We start from the raw sequence: 19,376 nt of genomic DNA, 5'->3' as shown, positions 1-19,376 counted from the left end.
CCCTCTAACCACTAGACTACCTGCCTCCCCCCCTCTAACCACTAGACTACCTGCCTCCCCCCTCTAACCACTAGACTACCTGCCTCCCCCCTCTAACCTGCCTCCCCCCTCTAACCACTAGACTACCTGCCTTCCCCCTCTAACCACTAGACTACCTGCCTTCCCCCCTCTAACCACTAGACTACCTGCCTTCCCCCCTCTAACCACTAGACTACCTGCCTCCCCCCTCTAACCACTAGACTACCTGCCTTCCCCCCTCTAACCACTAGACTACCTGCCTCCCCCCCTCTAACCACTAGACTACCTGCCTTCCCCCCTCTAACCACTAGACTACCTGCCTCCCCCCCTCTAACCACTAGACTACCTGCCTCCCCCCTCTAACCACTAGGCTACCTGCCCCCCCCCTCTAACCACTAGACTACCTGCCTTCCCCCCTCTAACCACTAGACTACCTGCCTCCCCCCTCTAACCACTAGACTACCTGCCTTCCCCCCCTCTAACCACTAGGCTACCTGCCTCCCCCCCTCTAACCACTAGACTACCTGCCTCCCCCCCTCTAACCACTAGACTACCTGCCTTCCCCCTCTAACCACTAGACTACCTGCCTTCCCCCCTCTAACCACTAGACTACCTGCCTCCCCCCCTCTAACCACTAGGCTACCTGCCCCCCCCCTCTAACCACTAGACTACCTGCCTTCCCCCCTCTAACCACTAGGCTACCTGCCTTCCCCCCCTCTAACCACTAGACTACCTGCCTTCCCCCCTCTAACCACTAGGCTACCTGCCTCCCCCCCTCTAACCACTAGACTACCTGCCTTCCCCCCTCTAACCACTAGGCTACCTGCCTCCCCCCCTCTAACCACTAGACTACCTGACCCTCCCCCCCCTCTAACCACTAGACTACCTGCCTTCCCCCCTCTAACCACTAGGCTACCTGCCTCCCCCCCTCTAACCACTAGACTACCTGCCTTCCCCCCTCTAACCACTAGACTACCTGCCTTCCCCCCCTCTAACCACTAGACTACCTGCCTTCCCCCTCTAACCACTAGACTACCTGCCTCCCCCCCTCTAACCACTAGACTACCTGCCTCCCCCCTCTAACCACTAGACTACCTGCCTCCCCCCCTCTAACCACTAGACTACCTGCCTTCCCCCCCTCTAACCACTAGACTACCTGCCTCCCCCCCTCTAACCACTAGACTACCTGCCTCCCCCCCTCTAACCACTAGGCTACCTGCCTTCCCCCCTCTAACCACTAGACTACCTGCCTCCCCCCTCTAACCACTAGACTACCTGCCTTCCCCCCTCTAACCACTAGACTACCTGCCTCCCCCCTCTAACCACTAGACTACCTGCCTCCCCCCTCTAACCACTAGACTACCTGCCTTCCCCCTCTAACCACTAGACTACCTGCCTTCCCCCCTCTAACCACTAGACTACCTGCCTCCCCCCCTCTAACCACTAGACTACCTGCCTCCCCCCCTCTAACCACTAGACTACCTGCCTTCCCCCTCTAACCACTAGACTACCTGCCCCCCCCCTCTAACCACTAGACTACCTGCCTTCCCCCCTCTAACCACTAGACTACCTGCCTCCCCCCCTCTAACCACTAGGCTACCTGCCTCCCCCCTCTAACCACTAGACTACCTGCCTTCCCCCCTCTAACCACTAGACTACCTGCCTTCCCCCCTCTAACCACTAGACTACCTGCCTCCCCCCCTCTAACCACTAGACTACCTGCCTCCCCCCCTCTAACCACTAGACTACCTGCCTTCCCCCTCTAACCACTAGACTACCTGCCTTCCCCCCTCTAACCACTAGACTACCTGCCTTCCCCCCTCTAACCACTAGACTACCTGCCTTCCCCCCTCTAACCACTAGACTACCTGCCTTCCCCCCTCTAACCACTAGACTACCTGCCTTCCCCCCTCTAACCACTAGACTACCTGCCTTCCCCCCTCTAACCACTAGACTACCTGCCTTCCCCCCTCTAACCACTAGGCTACCTGCCCCCCCCCCTCTAACCACTAGACTACCTGCCTTCCCCCCTCTAACCACTAGACTACCTGCCTCCCCCCTCTAACCACTAGACTACCTGCCTTCCCCCCTCTAACCACTAGGCTACCTGCCTCCCCCCCTCTAACCACTAGACTACCTGCCTCCCCCCCTCTAACCACTAGACTACCTGCCTTCCCCCCTCTAACCACTAGACTACCTGCCTTCCCCCCTCTAACCACTAGACTACCTGCCTCCCCCCTCTAACCACTAGACTACCTGCCCCCCCCCTCTAACCACTAGACTACCTGCCTTCCCCCCTCTAACCACTAGACTACCTGCCTCCCCCCCTCTAACCACTAGACTACCTGCCTCCCCCCTCTAACCACTAGACTACCTGCCTCCCCCCTCTAACCACTAGACTACCTGCCTCCCCCCTCTAACCACTAGACTACCTGCCTCCCCCCCTCTAACCACTAGACTACCTGCCTCCCCCCCTCTAACCACTAGACTACCTGCCTCCCCCCCTCTAACCACTAGACTACCTGCCTCCCCCCTCTAACCACTAGACTACCTGCCTTCCCCCCTCTAACCACTAGACTACCTGCCTTCCCCCCTCTAACCACTAGACTACCTGCCTTCCCCCCTCTAACCACTAGACTACCTGCCTCCCCCCCTCTAACCACTAGACTACCTGCCTCCCCCCTCTAACCACTAGACTACCTGCCTTCCCCCTCTAACCACTAGGCTACCTGCCTCCCCCCTCTAACCACTAGACTACCTGCCTTCCCCCTCTAACCACTAGGCTACCGCCCCCCCCCTCTAACCACTAGACTACCTGCCTTCCCCCCTCTAACCACTAGACTACCTGCCTTCCCCCCTCTAACCACTAGACTACCTGCCTTCCCCCTCTAACCACTAGGCTACCTGCCTTCCCCCTCTAACCACTAGACTACCTGCCTCCCCCCCTCTAACCACTAGACTACCAGCCTTCCCCCCTCTAACCACTAGACTACCTGCCTTCCCCCCTCTAACCACTAGACTACCTGCCTCCCCCCCTCTAACCACTAGGCTACCTGCCTCCCCCCCTCTAACCACTAGACTACCTGCCTTCCCCCCTCTAACCACTAGACTACCTGCCTCCCCCCCTCTAACCACTAGACTACCTGCCTTCCCCCCTCTAACCACTAGACTACCTGCCTCCCCCCTCTAACCACTAGACTACCTGCCTTCCCCCCTCTAACCACTAGACTACCTGCCTTCCCCCCTCTAACCACTAGACTACCTGCCTTCCCCCTCTAACCACTAGGCTACCTGCCTCCCCCCCTCTAACCACTAGGCTACCTGCCTCCCCCCCTCTAACCACTAGACTACCTGCCTCCCCCCCTCTAACCACTAGGCTACCTGCCCCCCCCCCCCCCCTCTAACCACTAGGCTACCTGCCCCCCCCCCTAACCACTAGACTACCTGCCTCCCCCCTCTAACCACTAGACTACCTGCCTTCCCCCTCTAACCACTAGACTACCTGCCTCCCCCCTCTAACCACTAGACTACCTGCCTTCCCCCCTCTAACCACTAGACTACCTGCCTCCCCCCTCTAACCACTAGGCTACCTGCCTCCCCCCCCCTCTAACCACTAGACTACCTGCCTTCCCCCCTCTAACCACTAGACTACCTGCCTTCCCCCCTCTAACCACTAGACTACCTGCCTTCCCCCCTCTAACCACTAGACTACCTGCCTCCCCCCTCTAACCACTAGACTACCTGACCCCCCCCCCCCCCCTCTAACCACTAGACTACCTGCCTCCCCCCCTCTAACCACTAGACTACCTGCCTCCCCCCTCTAACCACTAGACTACCTGCCTCCCCCCTCTAACCACTAGGCTACCTGCCTCCCCCCTCTAACCACTAGACTACCTGCCTCCCCCCCTCTAACCACTAGGCTACCTGCCTCCCCCCTCTAACCACTAGACTACCTGCCTCCCCCCTCTAACCACTAGGCTACCCCCCCCCCCCTCTAACCACTAGACTACCTGCCTCCCCCCCTCTAACCACTAGACTACCTGCCTCCCCCCCTCTAACCACTAGACTACCTGCCTTCCCCCCTCTAACCACTAGGCTACCTGCCTTCCCCCCTCTAACCACTAGACTACCTGCCTTCCCCCCCTCTAACCACTAGGCTACCTGCCTCCCCCCCTCTAACCACTAGACTACCTGCCTTCCCCCCTCTAACCACTAGACTACCTGCCTTCCCCCTCTAACCACTAGACTACCTGCCTTCCCCCCTCTAACCACTAGACTACCTGCCTCCCCCCTCTAACCACTAGACTACCTGCCTCCCCCCCTCTAACCACTAGACTACCTGCCTTCCCCCCTCTAACCACTAGACTACCTGCCTCCCCCCCTCTAACCACTAGACTACCTGCCTCCCCCCCTCTAACCACTAGACTACCTGCCTTCCCCCCTCTAACCACTAGACTACCTGCCTCCCCCCCTCTAACCACTAGACTACCTGCCTTCCCCCCTCTAACCACTAGACTACCTGCCTCCCCCCCTCTAACCACTAGGCTACCTGCCTCCCCCCCTCTAACCACTAGACTACCTGCCTTCCCCCCTCTAACCACTAGACTACCTGCCTCCCCCCTCTAACCACTAGGCTACCTGCCTCCCCCCCTCTAACCACTAGACTACCTGCCTCCCCCCCTCTAACCACTAGACTACCTGCCTTCCCCCCTCTAACCACTAGACTACCTGCCTTCCCCCCCTCTAACCACTAGACTACCTGCCTTCCCCCCTCTAACCACTAGACTACCTGCCTCCCCCCCTCTAACCACTAGACTACCTGCCTTCCCCCCTCTAACCACTAGACTACCTGCCTCCCCCCCTCTAACCACTAGACTACCTGCCTTCCCCCCCTCTAACCACTAGACTACCTGCCTTCCCCCCCTCTAACCACTAGACTACCTGCCTTCCCCCCCTCTAACCACTAGACTACCTGCCTTCCCCCCTCTAACCACTAGACTACCTGCCTTCCCCCTCTAACCACTAGACTACCTGCCTTCCCCCCTCTAACCACTAGACTACCTGCCTCCCCCCCTCTAACCACTAGACTACCTGCCTCCCCCCCTCTAACCACTAGACTACCTGCCTCCCCCCCTCTAACCACTAGACTACCTGCCTCCCCCCCTCTAACCACTAGACTACCTGCCTCCCCCCCTCTAACCACTAGACTACCTGCCTTCCCCCCTCTAACCACTAGACTACCTGCCTTCCCCCCTCTAACCACTAGACTACCTGCCTCCCCCCCTCTAACCACTAGACTACCTGCCTCCCCCCCTCTAACCACTAGACTACCTGCCTCCCCCCTCTAACCACTAGGCTACCCCCCCCCCCCTCTAACCACTAGACTACCTGCCTTCCCCCCTCTAACCACTAGACTACCTGCCTCCCCCCTCTAACCACTAGACTACCTGCCTTCCCCCCCTCTAACCACTAGGCTACCTGCCTCCCCCCCTCTAACCACTAGACTACCTGCCTCCCCCCCTCTAACCACTAGACTACCTGCCTTCCCCCTCTAACCACTAGACTACCTGCCTTCCCCCTCTAACCACTAGACTACCTGCCTCCCCCCCTCTAACCACTAGGCTACCTGCCCCCCCCCCTCTAACCACTAGACTACCTGCCTTCCCCCCTCTAACCACTAGGCTACCTGCCTTCCCCCCCTCTAACCACTAGACTACCTGCCTTCCCCCCTCTAACCACTAGGCTACCTGCCTCCCCCCCTCTAACCACTAGACTACCTGCCTTCCCCCCTCTAACCACTAGGCTACCTGCCTCCCCCCCTCTAACCACTAGACTACCTGACCCCCCCCCCCCTCTAACCACTAGACTACCTGCCTTCCCCCCTCTAACCACTAGGCTACCTGCCTCCCCCCCTCTAACCACTAGACTACCTGCCTTCCCCCCTCTAACCACTAGGCTACCTGCCTTCCCCCCCTCTAACCACTAGACTACCTGCCTTCCCCCCTCTAACCACTAGGCTACCTGCCTCCCCCCCTCTAACCACTAGACTACCTGACCCCCCCCCCCCCTCTAACCACTAGACTACCTGCCTCCCCCCCTCTAACCACTAGGCTACCTGCCTCCCCCCTCTAACCACTAGACTACCTGCCTCCCCCCCTCTAACCACTAGACTACCTGCCTCCCCCCCTCTAACCACTAGACTACCTGCCTCCCCCCCTCTAACCACTAGACTACCTGCCTCCCCCCCTCTAACCACTAGGCTACCTGCCTTCCCCCTCTAACCACTAGACTACCTGCCTCCCCCCTCTAACCACTAGACTACCTGCCTTCCCCCTCTAACCACTAGACTACCTGCCTCCCCCCTCTAACCACTAGACTACCTGCCTCCCCCCCTCTAACCACTAGACTACCTGCCTTTCCCCTCTAACCACTAGACTACCTGCCTTCCCCCCTCTAACCACTAGACTACCTGCCTCCCCCCCTCTAACCACTAGACTACCTGCCTCCCCCCCTCTAACCACTAGACTACCTGCCTTCCCCCTCTAACCACTAGACTACCTGCCCCCCCCCTCTAACCACTAGACTACCTGCCTTCCCCCCTCTAACCACTAGACTACCTGCCTCCCCCCCTCTAACCACTAGGCTACCTGCCTCCCCCCTCTAACCACTAGACTACCTGCCTTCCCCCCTCTAACCACTAGACTACCTGCCTTCCCCCCTCTAACCACTAGACTACCTGCCTCCCCCCCTCTAACCACTAGACTACCTGCCTCCCCCCCTCTAACCACTAGACTACCTGCCTTCCCCCTCTAACCACTAGACTACCTGCCTTCCCCCCTCTAACCACTAGGCTACCTGCCTTCCCCTCTAACCACTAGACTACCTGCCTTCCCCCCTCTAACCACTAGACTACCTGCCTTCCCCCTCTAACCACTAGACTACCTGCCTTCCCCCCTCTAACCACTAGACTACCTGCCTTCCCCCTCTAACCACTAGACTACCTGCCTTCCCCCCTCTAACCACTAGGCTACCTGACCCCCCCCCCTCTAACCACTAGACTACCTGCCTTCCCCCCTCTAACCACTAGACTACCTGCCTCCCCCCTCTAACCACTAGACTACCTGCCTTCCCCCCTCTAACCACTAGGCTACCTGACCCCCCCCCCTCTAACCACTAGACTACCTGCCTCCCCCCCTCTAACCACTAGACTACCTGCCTTCCCCCCTCTAACCACTAGACTACCTGCCTTCCCCCTCTAACCACTAGACTACCTGCCTTCCCCCTCTAACCACTAGACTACCTGCCCCCCCCCTCTAACCACTAGACTACCTGCCTTCCCCCCTCTAACCACTAGGCTACCTGCCTCCCCCCCTCTAACCACTAGGCTACCTGCCTCCCCCCCTCTAACCACTAGACTACCTGCCTCCCCCCCTCTAACCACTAGGCTACCTGCCCCCCCCCCCCCCTCTAACCACTAGGCTACCTGCCCCCCCCCCTAACCACTAGACTACCTGCCTCCCCCCCTCTAACCACTAGACTACCTGCCTTCCCCCTCTAACCACTAGACTACCTGCCTCCCCCCCTCTAACCACTAGACTACCTGCCTTCCCCCCTCTAACCACTAGACTACCTGCCTCCCCCCTCTAACCACTAGGCTACCTGACCCCTCCCCCCCCCCCTCTAACCACTAGGCTACCTGCCTCCCCCCTCTAACCACTAGACTACCTGCCTTCCCCCCTCTAACCACTAGACTACCTGCCTTCCCCCCTCTAACCACTAGACTACCTGCCTCCCCCCTCTAACCACTAGACTACCTGACCCCCCCCCCCCCCCCCTCTAACCACTAGACTACCTGCCTCCCCCCCTCTAACCACTAGACTACCTGCCTCCCCCCCTCTAACCACTAGACTACCTGCCTCCCCCCTCTAACCACTAGGCTACCTGCCTCCCCCCTCTAACCACTAGACTACCTGCCTCCCCCCCTCTAACCACTAGGCTACCTGCCTCCCCCCTCTAACCACTAGACTACCTGCCTCCCCCCTCTAACCACTAGGCTACCCCCCCCCCCCTCTAACCACTAGACTACCTGCCTCCCCCCCTCTAACCACTAGACTACCTGCCTCCCCCCCTCTAACCACTAGACTACCTGCCTTCCCCCTCTAACCACTAGGCTACCTGCCTTCCCCCCCTCTAACCACTAGGCTACCTGCCTTCCCCCCCTCTAACCACTAGGCTACCTGCCTCCCCCCCTCTAACCACTAGACTACCTGCCTTCCCCCCTCTAACCACTAGACTACCTGCCTTCCCCCTCTAACCACTAGACTACCTGCCTTCCCCCCTCTAACCACTAGACTACCTGCCTCCCCCCCTCTAACCACTAGACTACCTGCCTTCCCCCCTCTAACCACTAGACTACCTGCCTTCCCCCCTCTAACCACTAGACTACCTGCCTCCCCCCCTCTAACCACTAGACTACCTGCCTCCCCCCCTCTAACCACTAGACTACCTGCCTTCCCCCTCTAACCACTAGGCTACCTGCCTCCCCCCTCTAACCACTAGACTACCTGCCTTCCCCCCTCTAACCACTAGACTACCTGCCTCCCCCCCTCTAACCACTAGGCTACCTGCCTCCCCCCCTCTAACCACTAGACTACCTGCCTTCCCCCCCTCTAACCACTAGACTACCTGCCTTCCCCCCTCTAACCACTAGGCTACCTGCCTCCCCCCCTCTAACCACTAGGCTACCTGCCTCCCCCCCTCTAACCACTAGACTACCTGCCTTCCCCCCTCTAACCACTAGACTACCTGCCTTCCCCCCTCTAACCACTAGACTACCTGCCTTCCCCCCTCTAACCACTAGACTACCTGCCTCCCCCCCTCTAACCACTAGACTACCTGCCTTCCCCCTCTAACCACTAGACTACCTGCCTCCCCCCCTCTAACCACTAGACTACCTGCCTCCCCCCCTCTAACCACTAGACTACCTGCCTTCCCCCCCTCTAACCACTAGACTACCTGCCTTCCCCCCCTCTAACCACTAGACTACCTGCCTTCCCCCTCTAACCACTAGACTACCTGCCTTCCCCCTCTAACCACTAGACTACCTGCCTTCCCCCTCTAACCACTAGACTACCTGCCTCCCCCCCTCTAACCACTAGACTACCTGCCTCCCCCCCTCTAACCACTAGACTACCTGCCTCCCCCCCTCTAACCACTAGACTACCTGCCTCCCCCCCTCTAACCACTAGACTACCTGCCTCCCCCCCTCTAACCACTAGACTACCTGCCTTCCCCCTCTAACCACTAGACTACCTGCCTTCCCCCTCTAACCACTAGACTACCTGCCTCCCCCCCTCTAACCACTAGACTACCTGCCTCCCCCCTCTAACCACTAGACTACCTGCCTCCCCCCCTCTAACCACTAGACTACCTAAAAATCCCCAAACAGACACAACATAAACAGTGTGATTTTGTTCAAGCAGAACCATGGTAACATCCAGAATGGCAACCTAACAGAGCCCTATGGGCCCTGGTCTAAAGTAGTGCACTACAGTACATAACAGAGCCCTATGGGCCCTGGTCTAAAGTAGTGCACTAGATAACAGAGCCCTATGGGCCCTGGTCTAAAGTAGTGTACTAGATAACAGAGCCCTATGGGCCCTGGTCTAAAGTAGTGTACTAGATAACAGAGCCCTATGGGCCCTGGTCTAAAGTAGTGTACTAGATAACAGAGCCCTATGGGCCCTGGTCTAAAGTAGTGCACTAGATAACAAAGCCCTATGGGCCCTGGTCTAAAGTAGTGTACTAGATAACAGAGCACTATGGGCCCTGGTCTAAAGTAGTGCACTAGATAACAGAGCCCTATGGGCCCTGGTCTAAAGTAGTGCACTGCATATACTACCCTGCATACCACTGCTGGCTTGCTTCTGAAGCTAAGCAGGGTTGGTCCTCGTTGGTCCCTGGATGGGAGACCAGATGCTGCTGGATGTGGTGTTGGAGGGCCAGTAGGAGGCAGTCTTTCCTCTGGTCTAAAAAAATATCCCAATGCCCCAGGGCAGTGATTGGGGACATTGCCCTGTGTAGGCTGCCGTCTTTCGGATGGGACGTTAAATGGGTGTCCTGACTCTCTGTGGTCACTAAAGATCTCATGGCACTTATCTTAACAATAGGGGTGTTAACTCCGGCTCCCAATCTGGCTTTCATACCATCATGGCCACCTAATCATCCCCAGCTTCCAATTGGCTTGTTCATCCCCCTCCTCTCCCCTGTAGCTATTCTCCAGGTTGTTGCTGAGAATGTGTTCTCAGTCAATATACCTAAAGGAGTGCACTATATAGGGAATAGGGTCTAAAGTAGGGAATGTAAATGAGAATGTGTTCTCAGTCAACTTACCTGGTAAAATAACAGAGCCCTATAGGTGCTGGTCAAAATGAGTATACTATATAGGGAATAGGGTGCCATTTGGGACACACTATGGTTCTGCCTCACCAGACATTGATGTCATTTCAGCATTTTCCCCACAATGGTAAAGAGTGGAAGCTGAGCCTAGGGAAACTTCCACACAGAGTAATGAACCCAGTACTCACCCTCCAGAGCAGCCCAGGCTAGTAGCCTGTCTCGGAGCACCTTCTCCTGGCTACAGCCCTGTCCATACAGCTCCAGCAGGCTCAGAGCCCTGCCCAGGTCCCGAGAGGCCAGGGCCTGCTGGAAGGCTTCCATAGCCACAGCGTGGGCAGGTGTCCCCTGAGGGCCAGCCAGGAGCAGAGCCACCAGTGGTTTACCACAGAGGGCTGCCCCAAGACCTCCAGTATCTACATATACACACAGAGAGAGAGAGAGAGACACAGAGAGAGAGAGAGAGAGAGACACAGAGAGAGAGAGAGAGAGAGAGAGACACACAGAGAGAGACACAGAGAGAGAGCGAGACACACAGAGAGAGAGAGACACAGAGAGAGAGAGAGACACAGAGAGAGACACAGAGAGAGAGAGACACAGAGAGAGAGACACAGAGAGAGAGAGACACAGAGAGAGAGAGAGAAAACACAGTTATTGTAGTTTCTGTGAATGGTAAATCACATTTCCACCACTATTACTGATGCCTTATTGCTGTTGGTCACAGCAACTGGACCTGTGCTTTGGTAAATTGGGTGGGGTTATATCCTGCCTTGTTGGCCCTGTCCGGGGGTATCGTCAGACAGGGCCACAGTGTTCCCCGACACCCCCCAGCATCTATGCGCGGGGGGGCTAGGGACTGTCTATCCTATTTGGTGAAATTCTCCTTCTCCTGTGTGAACTTAAGTATGCTCCCTATAATATATGACTGAGGAGTACCTGGCCTGATGACTCCTGTCTGTCCCCAATCATGATGCCGATCCAGTTTCTGTTGTTTTGCCAGCGGCTATGGAAGCCTAAAATGCTACCTTGTCTTGAACCTTCTCTCTCGCTCGCTCTCTGTCTGCCTGCCTGCGTCTCTCGTTCGCTCTCTCTCTGTCTGTTTGCCTGCGTCTCTCGCTCGCTCGCTCTCTGCCTGCCTGCGTGCGTCGCTCGCTCGCTCTCTGCCTGCCTGCCTGCCTGCGTCTCTCGCTCGCTCGCTCTCTGCCTCCCTGCCTGCCTGCCTGCCTGCGTCTCTCGCTCGCTCTCTGCCTGCCTGCCTGCGTCTCTCTCTCGCTCGCTCTCTGCCTGCGTCTCTCACTCGCTCGCTCTCTGCCTGCCTGCCTGCCTGCCTGCGTCTCTCTCTCGCTCGCTCTCTGCCTGCCTGCCTGCCTGCGTCTCTCGCTCGCTCGCTCTCTGCCTGCCTGCGTCTCTCTCTCGCTCGCTCTCTGCCTGCCTGCCTGCGTCTCTCTCTCGCTCGCTCTCTGCCTGCGTCTCTCTCTCGCTCGCTCTGTCTGTCTGCCTGCCTGCGTCTCTCGCTCGCTCTCTGCCTGCCTGCCTGCGTCTCTCGCTCGCTCGCTCTCTGCCTGCCTGCGTCTCTCTCTCGCTCGCTCTCTGCCTGCCTGCCTGCCTGCGTCTCTCGCTCGCTCTCTGCCTGCCTGCCTGCGTCTCTCGCTCGCTCTCTGCCTGCCTGCGTCTCTCGCTCGCTCGCTCTCTGCCTGCCTGCCTGCGTCTCTCGCTCGCTCGCTCTCTGCCTGCCTGCCTGCGTCTCTCGCTCGCTCGCTCTCTGCCTGCGTCTCGCTCGCTCTCTGCCTGCCTGCCTGCCTGCGTCTCTCTCTCGCTCGCTCTCTGCCTGCCTGCGTCTCTCGCTCGCTCCCTCTCTGCCTGCCTGCCTGCGTCTCTCTCTCGCTCGCTCGCTCTCTGCCTGCCTGCGTCTCTCGCTCGCTCGCTCTCTGCCTGCCTGCGTCGCTCGCTCTCTGCCTGCCTGCGTCTCTCTCGCGCTCGCTCTCTGCCTGCCTGCTCTACCTGTGTCTCTCGCTCGCTCGCTCTCTGCCTGCCTGCCTGCGTCTCTCTCTCGCTCGCTCTCTGCCTGCCTGCCTGCGTCTCTCGCTCGCTCTCTGCCTGCCTGCCTGCGTCTCTCTCTCGCTCGCTATCTGCCTGCCTGCCTGCGTCTCTCTCTCGCTCGCTCTCTGCCTGCCTGCCTGCGTCTCTCTCTCGCTCGCTCTCTGCCTGCCTGCCTGCGTCTCTCTCGCTCGCTCTCTGCCTGCCTGCCTGCGTCTCTCTCGCTCGCTCTCTGCCTGCCTGCGTCTCTCACTCGCTCGCTCTCTGCCTGCCTGCCTGCCTGCCTGCGTCTCTCTCGCTCGCTCTCTGCCTGCCTGCCTGCGTCTCTCTCTCGCTCGCTCTCTGCCTGCCTGCCTGCGTCTCTCTCTCGCTCGCTCTCTGCCTGCCTGCGTCTCTCACTCGCTCGCTCTCTGCCTGCCTGCCTGCCTGCCTGCGTCTCTCTCTCGCTCGCTCTCTGCCTGCCTGCCTGCGTCTCTCGCTCGCTCGCTCTCTGCCTGCCTGCGTCTCTCTCTCGCTCGCTCTCTGCCTGCCTGCCTGCGTCTCTCTCTCGCTCGCTCTCTGCCTGCCTGCCTGCGTCTCTCTCTCGCTCGCTCTCTGCCTGCGTCTCTCTCTCGCTCGCTCTCTGCCTGCCTGCCTGCATCTCGCTCGCTCGCTCTCTGCCTGCCTGCCTGCGTCTCTCTCTCGCTGCCTGCCTGCGTCTCTCTCTCGCTCGCTCTCTGCCTGCGTCTCTCTCTCGCTCGCTCTGTCTGTCTGCCTGCCTGCGTCTCTCGCTCGCTCTCTGCCTGCCTGCCTGCCTGCGTCTCTCGCTCGCTCGCTCTCTGCGTCTCTCTCTCGCTCGCTCTCTGCCTGCCTGCCTGCGTCTCTCGCTCGCTCTCTGCCTGCCTGCCTGCGTCTCTCGCTCGCTCTCTGCCTGCCTGCGTCTCTCGCTCGCTCGCTCTCTGCCTGCCTGCCTGCGTCTCTCGCTCGCTCGCTCTCTGCCTGCCTGCCTGCGTCTCTCGCTCGCTCGCTCTCTGCCTGCGTCTCGCTCGCTCTCTGCCTGCCTGCCTGCCTGCGTCTCTCTCTCGCTCGCTCTCTGCCTGCCTGCGTCTCTCGCTCGCTCCCTCTCTGCCTGCCTGCCTGCGTCTCTCTCTCGCTCACTCTCTGCCTGCCTGCCTGCGTCTCTCGCTCGCTCGCTCTCTGCCTGCCTGCGTCTCTCGCTCGCTCGCTCTCTGCCTGCCTGCCTGCGTCGCTCGCTCTCTGCCTGCCTGCGTCTCTCTCGCGCTCGCTCTCTGCCTGCCTGCTCTACCTGTGTCTCTCGCTCGCTCGCTCTCTGCCTGCCTGCCTGCGTCTCTCTCTCGCTCGCTCTCTGCCTGCCTGCCTGCGTCTCTCGCTCGCTCTCTGCCTGCCTGCCTGCGTCTCTCTCTCGCTCGCTATCTGCCTGCCTGCCTGCGTCTCTCTCTCGCTCGCTCTCTGCCTGCCTGCCTGCGTCTCTCTCTCGCTCGCTCTCTGCCTGCCTGCCTGCGTCTCTCTCGCTCGCTCTCTGCCTGCCTGCGTCTCTCACTCGCTCGCTCTCTGCCTGCCTGCCTGCGTCTCTCTCGCTCGCTCTCTGCCTGCCTGCCTGCGTCTCTCTCTCGCTCGCTCTCTGCCTGCCTGCCTGCGTCTCTCTCTCGCTCGCTCTCTGCCTGCCTGCGTCTCTCACTCGCTCGCTCTCTGCCTGCCTGCCTGCCTGCCTGCGTCTCTCTCTCGCTCGCTCTCTGCCTGCCTGCCTGCATCTCGCTCGCTCGCTCTCTGCCTGCCTGCCTGCGTCTCTCTCTCGCTCGCTGCCTGCCTGCGTCTCTCTCTCGCTCGCTCTCTGCCTGCCTGCGTCTCTCTCTCGCTCGCTCTCTGCCTGCCTGCCTGCGTCTCTCGCTCGCTCGCTCTCTGCCTGCCTGCCTGCGTCTCTCGCTCGCTCGCTCTCTGCCTGCCTGCCTGCGTCTCTCTCTCGCTCGTTCTCTGCCTGCCTGACTGCGTCTCTCTCTCGCTCGCTGCCTGCCTGCCTGCGTGCGTCTCTCTCTCGCTCGCTCTCTGCCTGCCTGCCTGCCTGCCTGCGTCTCTCACTAACTCTCTGCCTGCCTGCCTGCGTCTCTCTCTCGCTCGCTCTCTGCCTGCGTCTCTCTCTCGCTCGCTCTCTGCCTGCCTGCTTGCGTCTCTCTCTCGCTCGCTCTCTGCCTGCCTGCCTGCGTCTCTCTCTCGCTCGCTCTCTGCCTGCCTTCCTGCGTCTCTCGCTCGCTCTCTGCCTGCCTGCCTGCGTCTCTCTCTCGCTCGCTCTCTGCCTGCCTGCCTGAGTCTCTCTCTCGCTCTCTGCCTGCCTGCGTCTCTCGCTCGCTCGCTCTCTGCGTCGCTCGCTCGCTCTCTGCCTGCCTGCCTGCGTCTCTCGCTCGCTCGCTCTCTGCCTGCCTGCGTCTCTCGCTCGCTCTCTGCCTGCCTGCCTGCGTCTCTCGCTCGCTCTCTGCCTGCCTGCCTGCCTGCGTCTCTCGCTCGCTCTCTGCCTGCCTGTTTCTCTCTCTCGCTCGCTCTCTGCCTGCCTGCCTGCGTCTCTCTCTCGCTCGCTCTCTGCCTGCCTGCCTGCGTCTCTCGCTCGCTCGCTCTCTGCCTGCCTGCGTCTCTCTCTCGCTCGCTCTCTGCCTGCCTGCGTCTCTCTCTCGCTCGCTCGCTCCCTCTCTGCCTGCCTGCCTGCGTCTCTCTCTCGCTCGATCTCTGCCTGCCTGCCTGCCTGCCTGCGTCTCTCTCTCGCTCGCTCTCTGCCTGCCTGCCTGCCTGCCTGCGTCTCTCGCTCGCTCCCTCTCTGCCTGCCTGCCTGCGTCTCTCTCTCGCTCACTCTCTGCCTGCCTGCCTGCCTGCGTCTCTCGCTCGCTCTCTGCCTGCCTGCGTCTCTCGCTCGCTCGCTCTCTGCCTGCCTGCCTGCGTCGCTCGCTCTCTGCCTGCCTGCGTCTCTCTCTCGCTCGCTCTCTGCCTGCCTGCTCTACCTGTGTCTCTCGCTCGCTCGCTCTCTGCCTGCCTGCCTGCGTCTCTCTCTCGCTCGCTCTCTGCCTGCCTGCCTGCGTCTCTCGCTCGCTCTCTGCCTGCCTGCCTGCGTCTCTCTCTCGCTCGCTGCCTGCCTGCCTGCGTCTCTCTCTCGTTCGCTATCTGCCTGCGTCTCTCTCTCGCTCGCTCTCTGCCTGCCTGCCTGCGTCTCTCTCTCGCTCGCTCTCTGCCTGCCTGCGTCTCTCACTCGCTCGCTCTCTGCCTGCCTGCCTGCCTGCCTGCGTCTCTCTCTCGCTCGCTCTCTGCCTGCCTGCCTGCCTGCGTCTCTCGCTCGCTCGCTCTCTGCCTGCCTGCGTCTCTCGCTCGCTTGCTCTCTGCCTGCCTGCGTCTCTCTCTCGCTCGCTCTCTGCCTGCCTGCCTGTGTCTCTCTCTCGCTCACTCTCTGCCTGCGTCTCTCTCTCGCTCGCTCTCTGCCTGCCTGCCTGCCTGCATCTCTCTCGCTCGCTCTCTGCCTGCCTGCCTGCGTCTCTCTCTCGCTCGCTCTCTGCCTGCCTGCCTGCGTCTCTCTCTCGCTCGCTCTCTGCCTGCCTGCCTGCGTCTCTCTCGCTCGCTCTCTGCCTGCCTGCGTCTCTCTCGCTCGCTCTCTGCCTGCCTGCCTGCGTCTCTCACTCGCTCGCTCTCTGCCTGCCTGCCTGCCTGCGTCTCTCTCTCGCTCGCTCTCTGCCTGCCTGCCTGCCTGCCTGCGTCTCTCGCTCGCTCGCTCTCTGCCTGCCTGCGTCTCTCTCTCGCTCGCTCTCTGCCTGCCTGCCTGCGTCTCTCTCTCGCTCGCTCTCTGCCTGCGTCTCTCTCTCGCTCGCTATCTGCCTGCCTGCCTGCATCTCGCTCGCTCGCTCTCTGCCTGCCTGCCTGCGTCTCTCTCTCGCTCGCTCTCTGCCTGCCTGCCTGCGTCTCTCTCTCGCTCGCTGCCTGCCTGCCTGCGTCTCTCTCTCGCTCGCTGCCTGCCTGCCTGCGTCTCTCTCTCGCTCGCTCTCTGCCTGCCTGCGTCTCTCTCTCGCTCGCTCTCTGCCTGCCTGCCTGCGTCTCTCGCTCGCTCGCTCTCTGCCTGCCTGCCTGCGTCTCTCGCTCGCTCGCTCTCTGCCTGCCTGCCTGCGTCTCTCTCTCGCTCGTTCTCTGCCTGCCTGACTGCGTCTCTCTCTCGCTCGCTGCCTGCCTGCCTGCGTGCGTCTCTCTCTCGCTCGCTCTCTGCCTGCCTGCCTGCCTGCGTCTCTCGCTAACTCTCTGCCTGCCTGCCTGCGTCTCTCTCTCGCTCGCTCGCTCTCTGCCTGCCTGCCTGCGTCTCTCTCTCGCTCGCTCTCTGCCTGCCTGCTTGCGTCTCTCTCTCGCTCGCTCTCTGCCTGCCTGCCTGCGTCTCTCTCTCGCTTGCTCTCTGCCTGCCTTCCTGCCTGCGTCTCTCGCTCGCTCTCTGCCTGCCTGCCTGCGTCTCTCTCTCGCTCGCTCTCTGCCTGCCTGCCTGAGTCTCTCTCTCGCTCTCTGCCTGCCTGCGTCTCTCGCTCGCTCGCTCTCTGCCTGCCTGCGTCGCTCGCTCGCTCTCTGCCTGCCTGCCTGCGTCGCTCGCTCGCTCTCTGCCTGCCTGCGTCTCTCGCTCGCTCGCTCTCTGCCTGCCTGCGTCTCTCGCTCGCTCTCTGCCTGCCTGCCTGCGTCTCTCGCTCGCTCTCTGCCTGCCTGCCTGCCTGCGTCTCTCGCTCGCTCTCTGCCTGCCTGTTTCTCTCTCTCGCTCGCTCTCTGCCTGCCTGCCTGCGTCTCTCTCTCGCTCGCTCTCTGCCTGCCTGCCTGCGTCTCTCGCTCGCTCGCTCGCTCTCTGCCTGTCTGCGTCTCTCTCTCGCTCGCTCTCTGCCTGCCTGCGTCTCTCGCTCGCTCCCTCTCTGCCTGCCTGCCTGCGTCTCTCTCTCGCTCACTCTCTGCCTGCCTGCCTGCCTGCGTCTCTCGCTCGCTCTCTGCCTGCCTGCGTCTCTCGCTCGCTCGCTCTCTGCCTGCCTGCCTGCGTCGCTCGCTCTCTGCCTGCCTGCGTCTCTCTCTCGCTCGCTCTCTGCCTGCCTGCTCTACCTGTGTCTCTCGCTCGCTCGCTCTCTGCCTGCCTGCCTGCGTCTCTCTCTCGCTCGCTCTCTGCCTGCCTGCCTGCGTCTCTCGCTCGCTCTCTGCCTGCCTGCGTCTCTCTCTCGCTCGCTGCCTGCCTGCCTGCGTCTCTCTCTCGCTCGCTATCTGCCTGCGTCTCTCTCTCGCTCGCTCTCTGCCTGCCTGCCTGCGTCTCTCTCGCTCGCTCTCTGCCTGCCTGCCTGCGTCTCTCTCTCGCTCGCTCTCTGCCTGCCTGCGTCTCTCACTCGCTCGCTCGCTCTCTGCCTGCCTGCCTGCCTGCCTGCGTCTCTCTCTCGCTCGCTCTCTGCCTGCCTGCCTGCCTGCGTCTCTCGCTCGCTCGCTCTCTGCCTGCCTGCGTCTCTCGCTCGCTCGCTCTCTGCCTGCCTGCCTGCGTCGCTCGCTCTCTGCCTGCCTGCGTCTCTCTCTCGCTCGCTCTCTGCCTGCCTGCTCTACCTGTGTCTCTCGCTCGCTCGCTCTCTGCCTGCCTGCCTGCGTCTCTCGCTCGCTCTCTGCCTGCCTGCCTGCGTCTCTCTCTCGCTCGCTGCCTGCCTGCCTGCGTCTCTCTCTCGCTCGCTGCCTGCCTGCCTGCGTCTCTCTCTCGCTCGCTATCTGCCTGCGTCTCTCTCTCGCTCGCTATCTGCCTGCGTCTCTCTCTCGCTCGCTCTCTGCCTGCCTGCCTGCGTCTCTCTCGCTCGCTCTCTGCCTGCCTGCCTGCGTCTCTCTCTCGCTCGCTCTCTGCCTGCCTGCGTCTCTCACTCGCTCGCTCTCTGCCTGCCTGCCTGCCTGCCTGCGTCTCTCTCTCGAACGCTCTCTGCCTGCCTGCCTGCCTGCGTCTCTCGCTCGCTCGCTCTCTGCCTGCCTGCGTCTCTCGCTCGCTTGCTCTCTGCCTGCCTGCGTCTCTCTCTCGCTCGCTCTCTGCCTGCCTGCCTGTGTCTCTCTCTCGCTCGCTCTCTGCCTGCGTCTCTCTCTCGCTCGCTCTCTGCCTGCCTGCCTGCATCTCTCTCGCTCGCTCTCTGCCTGCCTGCCTGCGTCTCTCTCTCGCTCGCTCTCTGCCTGCCTGCCTGCGTCTCTCTCTCGCTCGCTCTCTGCCTGCCTGCCTGCGTCTCTCTCGCTCGCTCTCTGCCTGCCTGCCTGCGTCTCTCTCTCGCTCGCTCTCTGCCTGCCTGCGTCTCTCACTCGCTCGCTCTCTGCCTGCCTGCCTGCCTGCCTGCGTCTCTCTCTCGCTCGCTCTCTGACTGCCTGCCTGCCTGCGTCTCTCGCTCGCTCTCTGCCTGCCTGCGTCTCTCTCTCGCTCGCTCTCTGCCTGCCTGCCTGCGTCTCTCTCTCGCTCGCTCTCTGCCTGCCTGCCTGCGTCTCTCTCTCGCTCGCTCTCTGCCTGCGTCTCTCTCTCGCTCGCTCTCTGCCTGCCTGCCTGCATCTCGCTCGCTCGCTCTCTGCCTGCCTGCCTGCGTCTCTCTCTCGCTCGCTCTCTGCCTGCCTGCCTGCGTCTCTCTCTCGCTCGCTGCCTGCCTGCCTGCGTCTCTCTCTCGCTCGCTCTCTGCCTGCCTGCGTCTCTCTCTCGCTCGCTCTCTGCCTGCCTGCCTGCGTCTCTCGCTCGCTCTCTGCCTGCCTGCCTGCGTCTCTCGCTCGCTCGCTCTCTGCCTGCCTGCCTGCGTCTCTCTCTCGCTCGTTCTCTGCCTGCCTGACTGCGTCTCTCTCTCGCTCGCTGCCTGCCTGCCTGCGTGCGTCTCTCTCTCGCTCGCTCTCTGCCTGCCTGCCTGCCTGCGTCTCTCGCTAACTCTCTGCCTGCCTGCCTGCGTCTCTCTCTCGCT

General features: G+C 61.3%; 1 protein-coding gene across 1 annotated transcript in view; it reads right to left on the bottom strand.

Moving 5' to 3' along the window:
* The window catches only part of zfyve26 (zinc finger, FYVE domain containing 26), a 183,896-nt gene that overhangs the window by 67,686 nt on the left and 96,834 nt on the right, over positions 1-19,376 (bottom strand). Inside the window, exon 22 of the mRNA XM_082955500.1 lies at positions 10,605-10,829. Coding sequence (XP_082811626.1) covers positions 10,605-10,829 — 225 coding nt within the window. The remainder of the gene's footprint in view (positions 1-10,604; positions 10,830-19,376) is intronic.

Source organism: Salmo salar, chromosome 09 (assembly GCF_965601325.2).
Source record: "Salmo salar chromosome 09, fSalSal1, whole genome shotgun sequence".
NCBI lineage: Eukaryota > Metazoa > Chordata > Actinopteri > Salmoniformes > Salmonidae > Salmo > Salmo salar.
Note: the sequence above shows the minus strand (reverse complement) of the source record. Positions and strands in the feature narration are given on the sequence as shown.